Genomic DNA, 19,619 nt, shown 5'->3' with positions numbered 1-19,619 from the left:
AGTCCTTGCCTGTGAAATGATCCCAGTCTTAGAGGAGTTTGGTGTGGAAGACCTCAGCTGTGTTCTGTGCTGTTTTTAGAGCAGTCCTAACTGGACTCATAACATGTTTACCTCAGTGACTCTCTCCCTCTTCTCACACTGAGTGATCTCCACTGCAACTGTATGGTTGCATTAAGAAACGCTCTTTGTAAAGGCGCAGCAGTCGATGCGAACGGCCCACTAACGTTTGTCAGTAAGTGCTCTCCTCGTTAATGGCTTCATTAATTAACAGAGCAAATACCTTGCAGGGGGAAACTTTCACAGGATTCAAGGCTGTGTCCCCATGCGCCTCTGAACGGAGCTCTAATCAGCCTGTATAGCAGTCGGTGGATTGATGATTCAGCACACAGGGATGCTATTGAATGTGTCCACTTAAATCAAACTTGATGGAAGACTTTGCTGTAGAGAAAACATTATGATACTCAAGCTGCTTTGCTTTCCTCTTATGCATTTGTTTAGGATTGTTTGTCTAGTGCAGATACACATCGGTATGGAAATGTGCTATATGTTTTCATCTCTCTGTCTGTTCGTATCTCTTTATTAATATATTTGACTCTACGATGACAAATTGTGTTTTAGATTTTCTTGTGATCCGCAACTTGCACAGTCTCTCAAAAAGCCATCTATTTTATTACTATATTATTAATGAAGTTTAGTTTATCTGTGTTTACATTAGGGTGTGTGTGTATGTGTGTGTGTGTGTGTGAGATCATCCTGGTGTTACTGTCCAATGGAACCCCTTCTATCAGCTCCCCTCAGTTATGCTAAGTGGGTAGAGAGACCCAGACACTGAGAGAGAGTGAGGTAGAAAAATAGAGCAGGGGTTTTATCACTCTCTCATCATTTTCCTCTCTCTGTAAATGAGGTTATAAAAGCTAGGCAGTTTTTACTCCTTTTCTGTGGATTTTTCAAATGTCAGAAAGAAGACAGACTGCAAGACATTTGTTAACAGTTTCATATTTTTTCCCCCTTCCACTCAGGCAATTTTCGGTTATGGTATCCTCATACTATCAACAGACAGAGAGAAACAGAGGGATGGGGGGAGAGAGAGAGAGAGAGATAAAGAGACAGAGGACAGAAGTATTATTGCCTCATTGTAGGGGTTCAATCATCAGCACACTGAACATCTTCAGTCTGTTATTACAAACTCTTATTTATACTTTGACTCAGTTACACACTCATGGTGGCACAGTTCTTTTATGAATCTGACTGCAAAACACACGCCGCATGATTCAATTTAATACTGTGTTATTGTCGAGTGTTTTGTTGTTGTTGTTTTTTTTTTATGCAGAATAACCTACAGAATTCAGCGAAGAGGAAAAAAAAAGAAGGGCGGGCAAACAAATCTGGAGAGTGACTTTTAAATAAAGCCACGGTCCTGCCCTTCAGAACTGGTCTCAGACGCAGAGGAGGCGGAGCCTTCCTTTGCATTCTTTAAGCCCCTCCCCCATTCCTGCAGCCTATTGGATGCTCTTATTCACTACCCGAAATACAAGCGTAGATTGAGAGTACAGAAGGGGGGAGGGGGGGGCAAGCAAGAGGAAATATATTAATTCATCTCTTGTCATTTGGTTGGATGATTCCAACGTTGTCATGGTAATTTGGAGCTCGGAGGCTGCGGGTCACTTTCCAAACAGAGACCTTGCGTGGGGAGGCCGGATCCTTGTGAAGGTCTGATAAGACACAGCGTGTGTAGCCTTCAGCTGTATGATGAATTACCTGCTTATCTGTCCGAGAGCAGAGACGCGACGCGCTGGACAGCACCGAACTGCCGCTGTCAGCACCGAGAACGAGAGAGAGAGAGATCTGTCATTATCGGAGAGAGAAAAACATACACACACACATACACACACACAGTAACAAATCCTGCATGTAACAATTCCCACATTCGTCGGTACACACACATCTCTGAAAGTGTGATTGTCTGTGGGCCTATCAGCTGACAGTGTCTACCGAGGGCTTTAAGAACAAATACTATGTTTTTTTTTCTCTCTCTCTCTCTCTCTCTCTAATCAGCTATGTCTTTCTCTGCGTGCTGGGCAGCTGTAGCGTGTGATGTGATCCACATCAGAAAAGATCAGTTCAGGAGAGTCATTTGAAATACTTGTTTTCCTGCTCTGGATCTTTGCTTTGGTGGCAGCTGATTGGCTGGAGCGGAGTTTGGCGGTGTGATGTCATGCGTTTGTGGTTATTAGAGGAATATGGTGGATTTAATGGTTCTGCTATCTCACTGTATCTAATAGCTCTCGGGTATGGCTGTTATAGCTGCTAACACCAGAATCTTCCCTCCGTCTATACATATTAAAACTCCGCCTCTGACTGGGTTTGAGGTGAGAAAGGGGTCTGTAATTTTGAAGCGAGAAGCAGCGGAATTGCTCTTTTACACACACACACACACACACACACACACACACACACACACAGACGCACGCACACACACACGCACACATGCACACACACACCTCCCACTGTTCATCATCTGTGCAGGGGTCTTATTGCTAAACAGCTCCACTCTATGTTCCCAGTCAGAGCAAAGAGGTGCCCTTAGGCAAAGTGTTCTCTCTCTCTCTCTCTCTCTCTCGGTCTCTCCCTCCCCTCCCTCTCTTACTCCCTCCCTCTCTGCCTTCACTGCTTTTAAGGCATTTGGGGTCCTGTGCTACACACAGCACTCTTTTTTTTTTATTTTTATGGGCACTTGGAGGAGGTCTTGCTCTCTCCTCTAAACACACTCACGTCTCATTGACAACGAGTGGAATGAGTGGGCAGAGAAATATCTTTATCCCCATTAGTCCCAAACCTGCCATGTGTACGGGTTAACGACTTACTGCGTCTCCTTTCGAAACCTGCGGTTCGACGCCGTGAAACCCGCGATGTAGCATTTACACATGCCCATTTTTCCGTACGTTTCCCGACGTTCTCAACACGTCAACGTTCTCGCCACTTTTTAAACATGTTCTTCACATGTCTGAACGCCTCTGACAGAGTCTCCGTGAATAATGCAGTCTGTGAGATTCACTGGAGCTGGGCTTGTGTCGTTGTCAGCCGCTAATTGGAGAACTTGTATGCTCTCTCTCATTTTCTGTTACAATTAGCATATTACTATCTCTCTTTGTCTACAAGCTCTAGTCACACCATTTGTTCATTAAAATAAGCTTTTGTGCATTAAGAATATGGAGCAAATGTAAATGACAATGTAATAGATATTCATGAACTAAAACAATGCATATGCATGAAAGTAATGAATGAATTATTCAGTCTAGAGGCGTCACAATTGGTTCAATGCAATCACTGAAAACGATGAGAGGGAATGGGAAAAGGAAAGAAGGAAAGAAAGAGAGAAAGAGGAAGAAAAAAAAGAAATCTGATGATGATAGAGTAGAACATTGCATAGTCGACCAGAAGAAATGTGCTGCTTTAGTTTGGCTAAAGTAATAACAGCTTTGTAAGAAAAGGTATTGTACTTTTGCCTTTTTCTTTTTTCTTTTTGGCAGGCTTTGGTTTGTGAATGTGAATTATTCGACTCTTCTGTCAATTCCCGGCAGCTGCTGTACCACATGTCCTCATGAGACTCTCTCTGTCTCTCCCTCTCTGTCTGTATCACTCTCTCTCTCTCTCTCTCTCTCTCTCTCTCTCTCTCTTTTAAAATGAACAGTGCAATATGGCAAAATAATCCAGTTTGATGCATTTGTTCATCGTAAGTTGTTCGTGGTTTTGCTTTTCGACTGTGAGGAAGGCCTTTTGCCTGTTCAGTCTATTTCAGAAATATAATGGAAACCCGAACAGAACAGCTGAGGTTCGCATTTGTCTTCACACTCAGCAGGGACTTCTCTCCCTTTATCTCTCTCTCTCTGTCTCTCTCTCTCTCCATTTATATCACGGACTTTGATTTAAATTTTACATCTCTCTTCTTCCAGAGTACTGTTTTTAAATTTTGTATCAAACGGTTCAGAGTGCATCTGAGATGTGCCCTGTCCGCATATCCCTTACCCTCTAAATCCTTGTTGGCCTCTTCCCTACTTCATCAGTCAGCTAAACTGTGAATATGCATGTAATTAAGAGCCTCTTTTCAGTTCATCAGTAACTTGTATTGCTTTTTAATTTGTGCTGGAATACCTGCTTCCTCTCTCTATATGTCGAGGTCTGCAGAGAGAATGTGTTTGAATTATTGTCTGGTCTTGGGGGTGTTTGTGGGGAGGAAGTCTAAAATGAGTGAAGATCATCTAATCTGCTGCAGAAACTGCCTCAGACCCTCAACAGTGAACCACTGTCTCACTGCTTCCTGTCTTACTGCTCTATGTCTCACTACCTCATGCCTCACTGCCTCCTGTCTCACTGCTTTGTGTCTCACTATCTCCTGTTTCACTGCCTCTTGTTTCCCTACTCCCAGTCTCACTGTGCTCTGTCTCTGCCCAGACACACAATAGCCATTCTGTGGCCTCTTCCCACATGAGAGAGAAAGAGAAAGAAAGAGAGAGAGAGAGAGGGACAATGAGCGTACGCCCCCTTCAATCTTAAAGATGATAGGGTTTTAAACTCGCTCAAGTATATGTGAGGTCTACGGAACCCGCCAAACCAATATACGCTACCCTGTCATCGGCCGCAACAATACCATACAACTCACTTCATCTCCTCGTTACCATCACCATCATCATCATCGTCATCGTTGTCTTTTGCCCTCCCTGTTAGTGCTGGCCAGTCTAGGAGCGTTGGCCAGTTTAGGAACACTAAATGAGCAGAGACACTCAGGCTGAGTGGGGCGATTCCTGACTGACAGGACTGCTGACGGAGCTGTACGGAGAAGAGATCCAATACTGAACACACCTTCACTCCGCTTCACGCTTTACCGTTTAACACCTTTCCCCCTGCTCCACAGCCTGGCAGGCTCATGGTCCTGAACCAGAACCATACTCCTTCAGCTCCTCTGCCCTTCGCTGATCCAAGAACTTAATTGAATTTGACTGGACGAAAGACTGGATACGCAAGAGGAAAATCCTAGTGCTGAATGGATTTTCACTGTAGAATAAAAATGGGTGTGGTTCTGAACCGCACTGACTCATGTTTTGTTTTTTTTTTCCATGTGTCTCATTGGGCGGGTAACGGGGCAGTTAACTGATTGGCTGGTGCGGCCTGTTTGTCAGGCTGGTGAGAGTAAACGGCCAGAGACGTTTAGACCCCCTGGCCATCCCTGTGTCCTGCTCTCAGGTCTTTGGACTGCTGCCTGGACTTCTCCGTCTAGACACCTCTGCACTGTCCTCTGATGCATCTTCATCTTCATCCATTGTTCATGAGAGAGAGAGAGAGAGGATTGCCAGTCTGACAGAGAAGCAACTCAAAGAAGATCTCCGTTCTGCTTGAAAACTGCAGTGTTTTCTGAAAGCATCTTTGGAAAGATGTGGAGATTTGGAAATAATAAATTTAAATGAAAACTGGTCGGTTCTCTGATATGTGCATAGAATTTAGTATCTCTTATTTCACTTTGATTTCGGGTCATTTTTTGTGTTGCTTGTGACCTATTCAAACAGATCTCTCCTGTGCCAGTAAGACACTGAGGTTGAGTCGGCTTTGGCTTCATTTGTTCCTCGGCTGTGATTTTTGACTTGATAGCATAAAATGTTTTATCTGTAGTAAGGGAGAGAAATGTCTTTTCTTGAGGAACGTTTGAGAAAGCAAGGGGGAAAAAATCGAGATACAACACAGTAAAGGGAAAGAATCAAATACTTCTTTTACCAGCGTGAGAGAATGAATCCTCAGAGAGTCAAAAAAAAAAAAAGTAAGAGAATAAAAAAGCGTTTGGTCGTCCTCGTCAACAAGTCAAACTAGACATTACCTCAGATAACACATCTCTAGTGTTTTTCAACCCTTCTTCCCTTTCACACTTTACAGCTCTACCTTTGTGTTCACACCTCAAATACATTTATTTTGTTCTGCCTTATAGCAGCAAGAAATCAGTGTCACTCTCGTGTATTAACCATGCACGCTTCCTGTCATACACAACCATTCCCTGAGTCGCTCTAAAGACGCCCCTGACATAATCCCTCCTGTCGCCATCATTCAAACTTTAATGAATAGATGGAAAATGTAACAGCATTCAAATGGGCCTCTCTCATTTCAGCAGTTTGGAAGGGGAGGGGGGGGGGGGGGGTTGCAGCATTGTCTGTACGGGAGAGGCATCTGATTGTCTGGCTCTCACTGTCTCTCTGTCTTTAGCAGTGAATGAAATGTTATTGAATCTCCCATTAAAGCAGATTTAAGCTCTAATCTAAATGTAACAAAAATAAAAAACCAAAAAGCGACAGGGGGTAAGGGTTGACAGGAGCTCTAATTGAAATGAACATTGTGGTAGAAGGCTCTAATGCATTTATATCAGTCACATACTTCTCTATCTACAGTAACAGGATCCACATCAACCCTGTCATAGCTTCAGAAGATTGATATTTTGTTTATTGAAATTCTTTTTTTTTTTTTTTTTTGCTGTATTTTATTTACTCTTCATATCCACAACTCCAAGTAATATTCATCATGTTTGATGATCAGTAGCTCGCTTTTTCTGCGTCCTCTGACAGATTTAATATTTTCTCTGATATTGAAATTTTTACAAAGGAATATCAGTACATTCTTTTTCCTATCAGGCTCCCATTCCTGCACACAATAACAGGCTGAGGATGCTCTCTCTCTCTCTCTCTGTTTCTCTCTCTGTTTATCTCTCTCTCTCTCTCTGTTTCTCTCTCTCTCTCTGTTTTTCTCTCTCTCTCTCTCTCTCTCTGTTTCTCTCCCTCTCTCTCTCTCTCTGTCTGTTTCTCTCTCTCTCTCTCTCTGTTTCTCTCCCTCTCTCTGTTTCTCCCTCTCTCTCTCTCTCTCTCTCTCTCTCTCTCTCTGTCTGTGTCCGGAGGAGTGCTTGGCAGGGCTGATAACAGACCCAGAGAGAAGAGGGCGAGCTCTCCGCTCTTACACCAGACCCCCTTTTGTATCACTCGCTCTTAAAGGACGAGCAAAAATGTTATTGCTTTTTTCATTACCCTGAAAATTACATTGCTCTCTCTGAGAACAACTTGGATTTTTGCACTCTTGGCCCACTAGCTGTGTGGTTTGCCATCGACCTGAAAGGAGGGAGTGGAGGTGGGAAGTGAAGAGGGAGAGAGAGTGAGAGAGAGAGAAAGAAAAAGAAAGAGAGAGAGAAAGAGGAAAAAAGAGAGAGAAAGAAAAACAAGAGAGAGAGAGAGAGAGACAGAGAGAAAAAGAAATTGAGAGAGAAAGAAAGAAAGAGGGAGAAGGGGGGGTGGGGGGGGTTGGGGAGGTTAGCTCATTGTCTGCACCACTGGCCCCAGGGCTAGCGGAAGCATCTCCGTGGTGAGCCAGTCTGCCTGATTCAACACGTTCTCCCATTAGGAATGAGATGGTCTTTGTGTCACTGTCATTTCCAGGATGCATTTGCACGCACACGCGCACATGCACACACACACACATATCTATACACAAGCAGTAGTGAGTTGCTCTGTTCGTGTGCCAAAATGTAAACTGTCAGCTTTTGTATTTTTTTTTATTTTTTATTAAATGTGTAGATTTGGACCTCCAGGCTTGTCAATTTTCAAGGGAGCTTATTTACATACAAATAGCAGGCTTAATTATGGAAAAACTCAGGTGTCTTATAATCACACAGGTGTGTGTGTGTGTGTGTGTGTGTTTGTATGTAAAGACACCCGCACATACATTCAGAGAGAGGAGAGGAAGAAGAGAAAAAAGACCAGATAGGTAACATAATACCACATTGACAGAAACAGAAAATTAATTGTTTCTTTTTGCATGTCGTGTATATTTAACATTTACCTGGGGACTGAATGGGTTTTTCTAAACCTCACATTGCTGTTTCAGCTCGAAAACAATGTGAGTCCTGTCAGCGTTTCTTCTCTGGACTGAGAGAGGAGGGTGTCTCACTCTGCCCAGGCTAAAGAAAGGTTACTGGTCTAAAGGACCAGGAAAAAGCATGGACTTGCTAAGTTAAAGTCCCATAAAGACAACACAGTTATAATCACTCTCAGACAGCTTTGCAGTCAGACTCTGAGATGTCCCGTCAACTTTGCCATGTGGTCAGCGCTCACGCTTTTGGGATTGCGCGTATAAATCTTGTCGGATCAGTTGTCACGGATGCGGAGGGGTCGTTTTTCCGCCATGCCAAGGGCTGACAGCTGTAATGATGCACCGCGCTGTCACCTGCTTCCCCTGTTCCTCGGGCCGGTCTCTCCTAACACAGCCCGTCTCAGGCTGCAGGTCCAACTCTCACTTTCCATGCGTCGGGAAGTAGGTGGGGTCTGTGGGCAGCGGTTGCCATGGAGTTTGGAAGTGTGCTATGATCCATCCCTCTGGAACTTGCTTTGCATGAGCTTGCATTCTGACTCAAAGCATTGTGATGCGTGTGGAGCTCATGAATATTCAAAGGGACCAGAAAGAGAGAGAGAGAGAGAGGAAGAGTTTTTCCTCTCTCTTTTGGCCATCACCTGTCTTTCCTGGCCGATTTTAAAACATTTTTTTTGGTGAACTACTCTAGACAGAGCATTCAAATTCTTTGCTCACAGAGGAATACAAGTGTCCCCTCCAGAAAGTAAATAAGAAGGAGGAGATCCAGGCAGAATCCATAAGCAGTATTTTGTGATGACTAAATTATAAAAGTCATAGCGTGTTATCCTGTTTGAAACCCACAGAACAGAGGTGATTTTCAACTCCAAGTCAAATCATAATGCAGCCAAACCTTTACATACACAGTGAATTCCAAAATGTGTTAAATAGATAAAAAAGGTTAAGTTAAATTGCTAAAATGTGTTGAGAATTAGATTTTTAAACACTGACTGCTGTAAAATTCTTTGCACAAGATCGCAGTTGAATTCCCTAAAATAAAGCATGAGTGCTTTTGACATTTGTCTGTAATGTGGTACCACACTTCTCTGATTTTTATGGATTATGACTCAAAAGTGTATTCAGAAAGCTTTTGTGTGTGTTGTGTTCAGGTGGTGAGAAAGCTTTTGTGTTTAGCAGCCACTAGAAGATAGAATGTGATATGTGTTCAGTTGTCTGGAAGAGCTGTTGTCTGTGGTGTCCATCAACATGTCAAAAGTGAGAGGATGTGGAAGGGGGGGAAAAAAGAGAAAGAAAAGTGAAAGTCCATCTCTCTGTTAGCCTGGGTTAAGCAAAGGGCAGGCGCTTTGTGTTTCAGGATCGGATTACTAATCCCGTTCCGCAAAGCCAGCGGACACAATAAATTCCAGTAAGCGGCTGCGGCCCGACGTGAGCCTGTTTATAAATGCAGAAAGGCTGACCAGGAAGCAGAGTGAGGTGGAGCTGCTTGCCAAGGTGACGTTCAGGAAATGATGCGTTTAGATGTCTCAAAGTCTCCTTGCTGGTATGTGGCCTGCTATTCCACTGCTGCTGGTAGGCTTAAAAACAAATAAATAAATAAACAAACAAACAGACAAATAAGTAAGCTGTGTGTTGTATTTGGATGGATACTGGATTGATGGTATATTGTTCTCATCGCCGGCGTTGTTTTCGTTTCATCCCACTGCGCGTTTGGCTCCAGCAAAAGTCAAATTTGAACAGTAATTATACGACAGCTTGGCAAGTCATTTCTAAGAGCAACAACACCAGTGAAGCTCTTCTTAATTCACGCCGATACATCATTACAGACACATTAGCAAGCTTTGTCTTTTCTTTTCCTCCAGTAATAAATGTTTTGAGAGCGTATGAATTTTGACCAAGTCCTCGTTCATTCGTATCGACAAACGCGTAAAGCGCACAGCGGAACTTGCCCGGGATTTTAGCCGAGGGCTCTGTGTGCTGTGTTCAAGTGAAATGCTTTCGATAATTAAACCTTTTAAGGGTAAAATGAGCTTATTGGACGGGACGGGGAGGGGCGGGGGGCAGACTGCAAAAGCCATCTTCTCAACCTAATCTCATCTGCTCCTCATCCTTAGACTGTCATTTAAGTGCATGGATTTACATATATTTACATTCTGGGCGTGTTAAGAGTGACACGGCCAAGTGCTGATGAGAGGATAACGAAGGGCGAATAATCCTCTGCCTTACGCCGCACGGAGCAGGATTGCCTCTGGGGCAGCTGCTGGTGTTTAGAGGTAGTGTGTTCTCTCTCAGACACACACTATCTCATCCTCTCTCTCTTTCTTTTTCTCTCTCTCGCTCTCTCTCTCTCTCTCTCACGCACACACACACACACACACTCTCTCTCTCTCTCTCTTTCTCTCTCTCTCTTACATGCTCAGACACACACACTTACACACACACACACACACACTCACTCTCTCTCTCTCTCACACTCACACACACAACACACACTCTCTCTCGCTCTCTTTCTCTCTCTCTCTTACATGCTCAGACACACACACTTACACACACACACACACACTCACTCTCTCTCTCTCTCTCTCTCTCACTCACACACACAACACATACTCTCTCTCACTCTCTTTCTCTCTCTCTCACACACACACAAACTCTCTCTTACACTCACACTTACACATGCGCACATGCACGCGTGTGCGCGTGTACACAGAGGCTCTCACACTCTCTCTCTCTCCCTCTCTCTCTCTCACACACTCGCTCACTCTCTCTCAAGAACCCAGCTAGAGATTCTGCTTTCCAGACAACCAGGAGATGACTATATAATGGACTATGGGAGTCTTTGGCTCTGTCCCAGTACTCTTTGTAGTAACAGAAGAATAGAAGCACTGCTTAATTCAAGTACAGAGTAATTCATTCATCTCTGCAAGCCAAACATAAGAAAAGCCAGGGTAAAGATGGGCAGCACAGTGTACATATAACAGTGATGATACACACAGAGACAGATTCAGAAAGAGGTCTGTTACCGATTCATAAGAGTCTGTGTGGGTGTGGCTGGTGATGAGACTCTAACGAATGTTTTGGTCATCATAATAGTCATTGAAAGTTCCACTGTAAAAGGTATAAAATGAGCCAAAACTGACACAGATGTACTGTGCTAGAGTGTCATGACATGGATGCAGCGGATTGCCGGTTTTGACTACTACTATGTAACTCTCACTTGATACACTCATGACAATGAGTGTATGTGAGAGTACAGTTAACACTGAGATTTGACAGAGCAGAATCACAGCTGAGAGTCATCACAGAAAACTGTGTTAACAGAACAAAAGGACACAGAGCTATGGTAGTTTCTAGGACATATTAAGCCTATATTTGACTCTCTCACATTAAGACATATTTGACAAAGGTCTGTCTTCTCTCTCTCTCTCTCTCTCTTTACGGCCACTGTGGCAGTTTTTTTTTTCCTTTTTTTTGTCTGGTGGTGGTGTGTGTTACTAAAACACTTTAAAGTAGAGAATACATTTGACGCTTGAGCGGAGAGCTGAGCTTGGCCTGGCTTTACGCCTGTAACAGAAATGACCGTTTATTGACCCCTGCAAAACAGGGCTGGGAACTAGTGCTGGGGAGAATGTCACCCACTAACCGTTCTCTTCCCTTATTTATTTATTTATTCATTTATTTATTTACTTTATTTTATTTTATTTTATTTTATTTCTATCTATCTATCTATCTATCTATCTATCTGTCTATCTATCTATCTATCTATCTATCTGTTTATTTATTTATTTATTTATTTATTAAGGGTGAACAGGAGCACGGTGTCTGAGGTAAATGATTATCTCTGTATAGGCAAACCATTAGAATCTGAACGAATTGAAACCAGTACAGACCATTAGAGACCAGTTCATCCCAATAGACTAGCTACTGGTTTTTCAACTGGAATTTCCACTAGGGGATACAGATACAGTGGATGATATGAATGTTTGTACACTGCAGTTTGTGTGTTTGTATAGCATTAACCCATCCTTCACTGACCTCCACACAACTCGCTTGATAATCGATGAGCTCAGGTCTCAATGTGTGTTGTAAATTCTTGATTTTTTCTGAGTCCTTTACTGAACGAAAACTTTGATATGGAGACCAATAGATTCACAGATATCCACAGGGGTTTCAATTCTGTCAAGATTCTGAAACTAAATCTGATCAATGTCACAGAGGCACTCAAAAACATGAACTATGTGGGTTTTTTCCGCTCTGGAATCTCATATCAAAGATATTTGTTACAAGTGCACACTTGGTGTGCAACTGAACGTTTACAGTACAGAGGTAGCATGACACAGCTCAGTGTACCGCGATGTGACTTCAGTATATATAGCATGGCTGCTAACTCGGCGCTGTGAATTAACCTTGTTGTCAATGAGAGAGCACGCCTCTCTATTTCTCCCACATTCCCCTTGCGTCTTGTGTGGAGATTTATTTTTAAGGGCATCCTGACTTTTTTATTGTGTTGTTTTGATCCCCATCTACATTAATTGTGTTGTTTTCCCGCAGAGAATCGCATGGCCCAGAGCACAGTGTTTAATCACCAGCACTAAAAAATGAACGGAGTGTGTCTCTGTGTTCAAGTCATAGCTGACAGACAGCGCTTGCTTTCCAGTGGTTTTATAGTCCAGATTGGACCTGTTTTGTTTCCGAGAGTGAACAAAAATACGAGTGAAGGAACGTAGTCCACTGTCCTTGAGAGACATTTTGCCCTGCGGTCCCGCGGTACCGATTTCCTACATACACGAACGGCACACGAGCGAACAAACGTTCGTGGAGAATATAGGTGCTTGAGGCTGAGTGTTGGAGATGAGCGAGTAGGTGGTGATCTGACATTGGCAGTCATTTCCAATTCTGTTATGCAAATATACGTCCCCTACCTTCGTTCTCTGTTCCGCAATGTTTTGTCAAATGAGACTTGCCTTTTGAATATCCATTTCCTCCGCAGATACTGTTTATTTTTCATCGGCGGTTTGTTTGTTTGCCGGCACAGGCTCTCCCGTGATGAATCACGGAGATGTGTTCAAACGTCTCTCATAGCTAATCAAGCGATCGATCCTTGAGGATCTCGCGCATCTGTCATACAGGCTAGGACAAAGATCCAGAACTTTCTAGATTTTCTGTGATTTTCTCTGACTTCTGTAGATCTCAGAATGAAGTTTGCACCCCAATGGATGATACAGATCCCCTTTTCAATCTACATTTAATATAAAATGTTTTGCAAATATGTGGTATTACTGTTACGTGTTGGACGGTGATTGAGGGACAACTCCGAGTTCCCCTTCAGCGAGAGGACGTGAAAATGATCAGGCTGCAGTTCGCTTAAACAGCTGTCACTTCGCGTTAGGACGTGTCTTAAATTCGCTCCGGTTGTCTGTGCTCCGTGAAAACGCTTCCAGTCGTCGGGCATATTGATGTTTTTGTCTCCCGATAAATAATTCAGTGTGTCTGATTAAAAAGCTCTCTTACTGCATTTTTTTATATTTCTGTCACGCATGATGGACGTTTGTTCCTGTTTGATATGAGAAGAAGGGGACTCGGAGAAATTTTGTGTCTAGTCAAATGATTAGGGAGTGATACCTTTCCCAGGTGGCGGCAGAAATTTAAGCAAGTGTTGGATTGCCTTCTCGCGCTCCTGCATCTGGATGTGAACACAATCTCCATGTGCTAGGCTGTGTATCTACAGTCAGGTATTCCCTCGTGTCTTCAACTGATATATTTTGGATTTGATACAAAAAAAAAAAACAGGCCCCAGTTTTTCCAATTATACTCTTTGACACAAATAAAAAAATTTTGTCAGGTAACTTTGCACAACCGCTAGAGAGAATCTGACAGGGAGTGTCAGATTGGACCAAAGCCACTTGTAATGGAGAGACTGCTGTTAGAGTTGTGCCAAGTTAAATTGCTTGTTTTTACTGTAAACCTTAAAAGTTTTTTTTTTTGAAGACAGTTTATTATGATGTGGCTTACCCTGTGTTTTTTTGGAGGTGCTTAAGTTATTCAAAGACAGACTCTCGCTGTATGAATTTGCATTTTGCCTCGTTTTTTAAGGGACATTTTCAGTCTGACATGTGGATGCACATTTTCAAGTTGAACATCATTTTGGTAGCAGTGCTTTTGTCAGCGCCAGTGCTGAGTTTTGTTTTATAATAAATCCGCAGGCAAAGATCATAAAGTGGTGAAGGGAGGGGGTGGGGGGTGTATGGTCCCCCTCTTAATAAGTGGCCTAAATCTCAGCCCCTCGCCCCACGCCAACGAACACTTGGGTTTCACAAACTACGTTTAAGAGCAGTTTTATGGCGGCCCAGACAGGACCTGTCTGGTATATGCTCATAATAAAACCCGCGTTATTACGGCATTAGTCACCGCGCCCGGGGTTCTGCACATACGAGACGTTAGCGGAGTCGCCGAGGAGTGGAAAGAGCGATGTTTTTTTGGTCAGTTAATGGCAATGGTGTATAACGACGAAAACATCCCGAAAACACTGATGGGGTCTGATGGAGGGGGGGTTTTAAACAGTGTTCAAGGCCCAGACTTCACTTTGACAAAAGTGAAAAGTGAGAGAGCCTCTCTCTCTCTCTCTCTCTCTCTCTCTCTCTCTCTCTCTGGCTCTTGATGGCTAATTAATTCCCCCACACATCTGAAAGCATTAGGAGCGGCTGTCAGCGGCGCGAGAGCAGCCTGTGCAAATGGCGGCTAAAGTGGCGTTTTGCAATCGATCAGCGCCACGGGGCCCGGAGACGCAGTCTCTCTCCGTGGCCCTGTCTCCCCTCTCCTCCCTTCCCCTCCCCTCCCCTCCCCTCCTCCCTGTGACTGGCCATGAGGACCAGGAGCTAACAAGCAAAAGGTCAGGCCTGTTTTCAACGCACCACAGCCTCGCCTTGCTTACACCAAGATTATCCACACTATTCCAGAAAGTTCCCCCCTCTTGCCCCGTTCCAAGCAAAGGTCCCTCTCTGACTTGCGAAGGCGCCACCGAATTTCTTAGAATAAGGATGAGGGTTGAGCACTTGCAGGAGAAGGCTTTTTATGCTCTCCAAGTATCAGTTTTTTCCTCTCTTACCTTTCTCTCTCTCTCTCTCTCTCTTCCATCTCCATATGAAAAAGACGGAGTTATCTGTCTGGGCCACCTGCCCCCTTACATGCCAAAGAGACATCCATTATCCTTTGAGCCTTTCTCTCTCTTCAGAAAAGGAGGAGAAAAGAGAAAGGGGTTAGAGATTTGTCTCAGCCTCAGTGAGGGACTTCGCTTACCTTTGTGTGCCGTTATGTTTGTGTGTGTGTGTGTGTGTGTGTCTGTGTGCCCTGAAGAAGAGCTCCTTATCCAAAGATCTGATGAAGGCTGAGAGGTTAGGTTCACTCTGGAAAGAATGCCTCCCTGATTTTTTTTTTCTTTTTTCTTTTCCTTTCTTTTTTTTCTCCCCATTGAAAGGGCTGAATGGACAGCGGTGGTCCAGAGCCCAGCGGAGGAGAAATTGAAGCGTGACGTCTGCATGCGTTTGCACTCTCTGCCATTCTATGTGAAGCCCTCGGGAGGAAAGACCAGTGCTTTATGGAAACATGGCTATTCCTTCAATAACATGTCTTTGTTAGGACTGTTAAAGGTGACAATGAAAAGATAAAGCCACTATTTATAGCCAGCAGTATGAATAGAATTGGCACTTTCATTTTTAAAAAAAAAGTAAATGAATAAAAAACCCGAGTCAGGGGTAGACACACAAAGGGAGGAGTAAGGGGAGAGAAAGCGAGACAGAGCGAATGAGAGCGCTAGTGCAAAATATAGAGAGATGGTGGGAGAGGGAAAGGGGAGAGACAGCTCCTCGGAGGGAAGGGCTCTACCACCGCTGACCACGACATGAGGTAGAGAGAAGGAAAAAAATCAGAGGGAGAGACAGGTAGAGAAAAGAAAGAGAAATGAGGTTGCCTGGCTGTAGTGTAGGAGTAATATTACAGGGACATTGACGGTTGACGGTGGAGGCTTAGACAACGTTTGAGGACCGAGGAGCAGATGACGCTATGCTAGCCTGGCCGCGGCGGTTTTTAATGAGGATGGACAGTTACATATGAGCCTAGCTCAGGGGCTGTCTCTTCCCATCATACCCTGTTTCAGAAACAACACCCGTGATTCCTCCCTGTTTCTCTGTATCTTCCCCGGTCCCTGGATGGTTACCTAGATATGGAGAAAGACAATGGCCCAGTCTATGACTTCCTTATAAGATGACGCCATGATAAGAATGCATGGTACCATTGTATCGCTGATTAATGAAACCATTTGCTTGATCTTTGAAGGTGTTAATATAATATCCCTTGTCCTAACCTCAAGCATTAACGCTCCGCTGTGATAGGTGGACATTAATTCAGGATTAGGGTGCTGCTCTCTAGCGTTGGGCATGGGTAAAGGGTGTGTGTGTGTGTGTGTGTGCATTAGGCAGATAGTAGCCATAATGTATGTAATGGACACAGATGAATAGTGATGGGTGGTGGTGTTCCTGCTGAAGCAGAGGAATGGATTCTTTTGTAAAAGGACTGTGTTTCTGTGACAGCAGCTTGCACAAGGACTCTAATCTCTAGAGAGCAGGAACCTCTGAAGAGTGTGTGCGTGTGCGTGTGTGTGTAAGAGAGAGAATATGATGGTCATGGTTGAGTATGCCCTGACAGGTGTCCTTACAGACTCTGTGTGTGTTCCCTCTCGGTTTGAGGTCGTTTCTCAGGGTCAGTGTATGTTCACCTTGGGATTCCAGAGACAGTACCAGGGACAGCATCTCATATCCGTGCACGCGCACGTGTGTGTCCGTGCGTGCGTGCGTGCGTGTGTGTGTGTGTGTGTGTGTGTGTGTGTGTGCTGGCCTGCTGCCTCTACCCATCTGAAGGCACTTAAAACATATCTCTGTGTTCTCTTACAGGTAGAAGATGCCATGCTTATGTTTGATAAAACTACAAACAGACACAGAGGTAAGAGAACATTCTGTCTTTTTGTGCGTGTTTGCAGGAGTGGACAATGAATATAAATATTTCAATGTATCACCTTTTAAAAATTACTTTAGTTTTTACAGTGCTTATGTTTTATTCAAAACAGTCTTTGTAGAGTGTTTTGATTCATTTTTGAGAGCTTAAACTTCATGAATTGAGGAGCTTAAACTCCTCAATTCATTTTTTTTGTTTGACAACACATTCTACAATGGTGAAAAGCTAACCATACTTTTTGCAAAGTCTGAAAATGTTGTGGAGTCAAAATAACATAATTTTCGAAATATTAAAAATGTAAGGACTTAAAAATGAACAAATGGTTTGAGAAACAAAGAAGTATAAAGACATGCTAAATAAAAAAGAAGTGAAAAATGCGGCATTTGAATATTGATCTTCAGTGCCCAGCGGGGTCGGCTGTGAGGATGTCTGTGCTGTGAAGCTGCTGTGTTTTTATGGATGGGAACAGAACGGGATGTGCTGAGGAGGGAGAGAGAGAGGGAGGCCTGTTGGAGAAGTCTGTATGTCAGAGCGGAGCAGTGTCTCTTAGGATACACAAGACCGTTGCCTCTCATTGCTATATTGTATCATTACATTACACGTCTCACTCTACCCCCGGAAGGTCAAATTGAATCTCGCCCAATAAAGGCGCAGAGAAATTCCGCGACAACCAATCCGCTCTCTCTAAATTTGATTATCCCGCTCTCTTACTCTATGCGGGATGTTTTGCAATCTCACATTCCCGTGCCTGTGGAATCTTGGGAAGGCACGCGATGCGCTCAGAGCCATAATGATTGGACCACCTATTCCTGTTCTTGTTGTTGTTGTTGTTTGTGTTGTCCTTTGCCAGTGGAATTAACTGGGCGAAAGGGTTCCAGAGCTCTTTTCTCTTAATAAGAGCTGATAACAATCTACGTCATAGCAGGTGTTTCTGGGGTTTTTTTATCAGCTCTTAATCTGGCTCCGAGGGGAGGCTTCTTTCCAAAGAGGAGGACTTTGCAAAGCCAAGCGCTGGTTCAGGATAGAGAGAGAGAGAGCAAAAAAGGAGAAAGAAAAAAGAAATGAAAAGAGCACCAGTTGAGCCTTGAACAGTTAGCAGGTTTTAAACAAGTGAGGTCTCAGCTGAAGGTACCTGGTTCCCAGCCTCAAGGACCTGAGCGTGATTCAGTGCCTGGTGTGTAAGAGCTGGTCTTTGTGTGACTGGAGACAGGGAATGTAACGGCAGTGCAGAGTGCTTTGTGTGACTGGAGACAGGGAATGTAACGGCAGTGCAGAGTGCTTTGTGTGACTGGAGACAGGGAATGTAACGGCAGTGCAGAGTGCTTTGTGTGACTGGAGACAGGGAATGTAACGGCAGTGCAGAGTGCTTTGTGTGACTGGAGACAGTTTGTGTACAGTCTGATCTTATGGAGGCTGTTGTGTGTTTGTGTGTGTGTGTGTGTGTGTGTGTGTGCGTGTGCGCATATGTTGCGTGTGTGAGAGAGACAGAGAGAGAAAAGATATATTCCCTAGCTGAGGGAGGTACATGCGTGTTTATGTGTGTGTGAATCCCTGGCTGAGGGAGGTATATGTGTGTTTGTATGTGGTGTGTGTGTGTATGTGATTCCCCGGCTGAGGGAGGTATATGTGTGTTTGTGTGTGTGTGTGTGTGTGTCAAGAGCTTCTGGTAGTGTTCAGTCAGTCTTGGAACACCTGTCAGTCATAGAGAGTAACAGATAGAGAAGACTGTCTGCTCCTTGGCTCACACACACACACACACACGTGTACACACACACATATACACACATGCACACCCACAAACATGTACACACACACACACACACAATTGCACACAAAAAAATACATGCTCACACTTGCTTCCTCTCTTTTCCTCTCTTTTCTGTACCAGCAGCTGTGTAAAGGACAGTTCTCCCAATCATGGCCAATTGTATTTTAACACACATTGTATTAAAACGGGTGGGGGCTCCACTCCCTAAAATGTTTGTTAAACATTCATAGTTGTCACAAAAGATCAAGTTAAATTAAGTTGAACTTTTTCAATTTCTTTGGAACAGGTTTTATGAAGTAAAGGCTATGTTTGAATATGTTTTCGTTCTCTCTTTGTGATTAGCTTTGTAGAGAAGGATGGTGTCAGGCAGGCCACGGGGATTTGAGCTGCATCGTGCAAACATGCTCGCAGAGCTAAAGTCCCTCAGCGTTTTCCCCACACTATCCAAGATGAGTTCCCTCCCGTTCCATAGCCTCCGTTATGCCTGCACGAACAGAGGTTGTAAATACTCCCCGAGGGCAACGCATCCGTGTCTACGGAAACAACGCACTAACATTTTATTAATATGTTTATTTGTTTTTGGAGAAACCAGACTTTTGTTTGAATCAGGAGAAAGTTTGAACTACAGTTAAGGAGTTTTCATTGCTCAGCTTTTGCTTGGTTTGTTTCCTTATTTTTATCATACACCAGATGTGTGCAGCAAGGTCAGGAGTTCTCAGTGGTATTAATAATATAACTGGTAAATATGCTCACAAAAGAAAAGCAAAATGGCCAGAGTCCACCAAAGACACCAAAGTCAACCTTACAATAGTGATTCATAACAGCAAATCTCATTACTGTTTGTGGAAGGGTTTGACTCTGTTTATTTAGCAGTTTAAATACACACAACTGGGTACCATTGTCAAGCAGCTCAATCCGCTTTTGAATTTCAGCTGCCGCTGAACAAGGTCGTTCAAGG

At 43.7% G+C, this 19,619-nt stretch overlaps 1 protein-coding gene across 3 annotated transcripts in view; it reads left to right on the top strand.

Moving 5' to 3' along the window:
• msi2b (musashi RNA-binding protein 2b) overlaps positions 1 to 19,619 on the top strand; it is a 204,590-nt gene that overhangs the window by 89,291 nt on the left and 95,680 nt on the right. For all 3 annotated transcript variants that reach the window (XM_030776712.1, XM_030776714.1, XM_030776713.1), the window contains exon 7: positions 16,833 to 16,881. In XM_030776712.1, coding sequence (XP_030632572.1) covers positions 16,833 to 16,881 — 49 coding nt within the window. The remainder of the gene's footprint in view (positions 1 to 16,832; positions 16,882 to 19,619) is intronic.

This window comes from Chanos chanos, chromosome 6 (genome assembly GCF_902362185.1).
Source record: "Chanos chanos chromosome 6, fChaCha1.1, whole genome shotgun sequence".
Classification (NCBI taxonomy): domain Eukaryota; kingdom Metazoa; phylum Chordata; class Actinopteri; order Gonorynchiformes; family Chanidae; genus Chanos; species Chanos chanos.
This window is presented reverse-complemented; position numbering and strand designations above follow the sequence as displayed.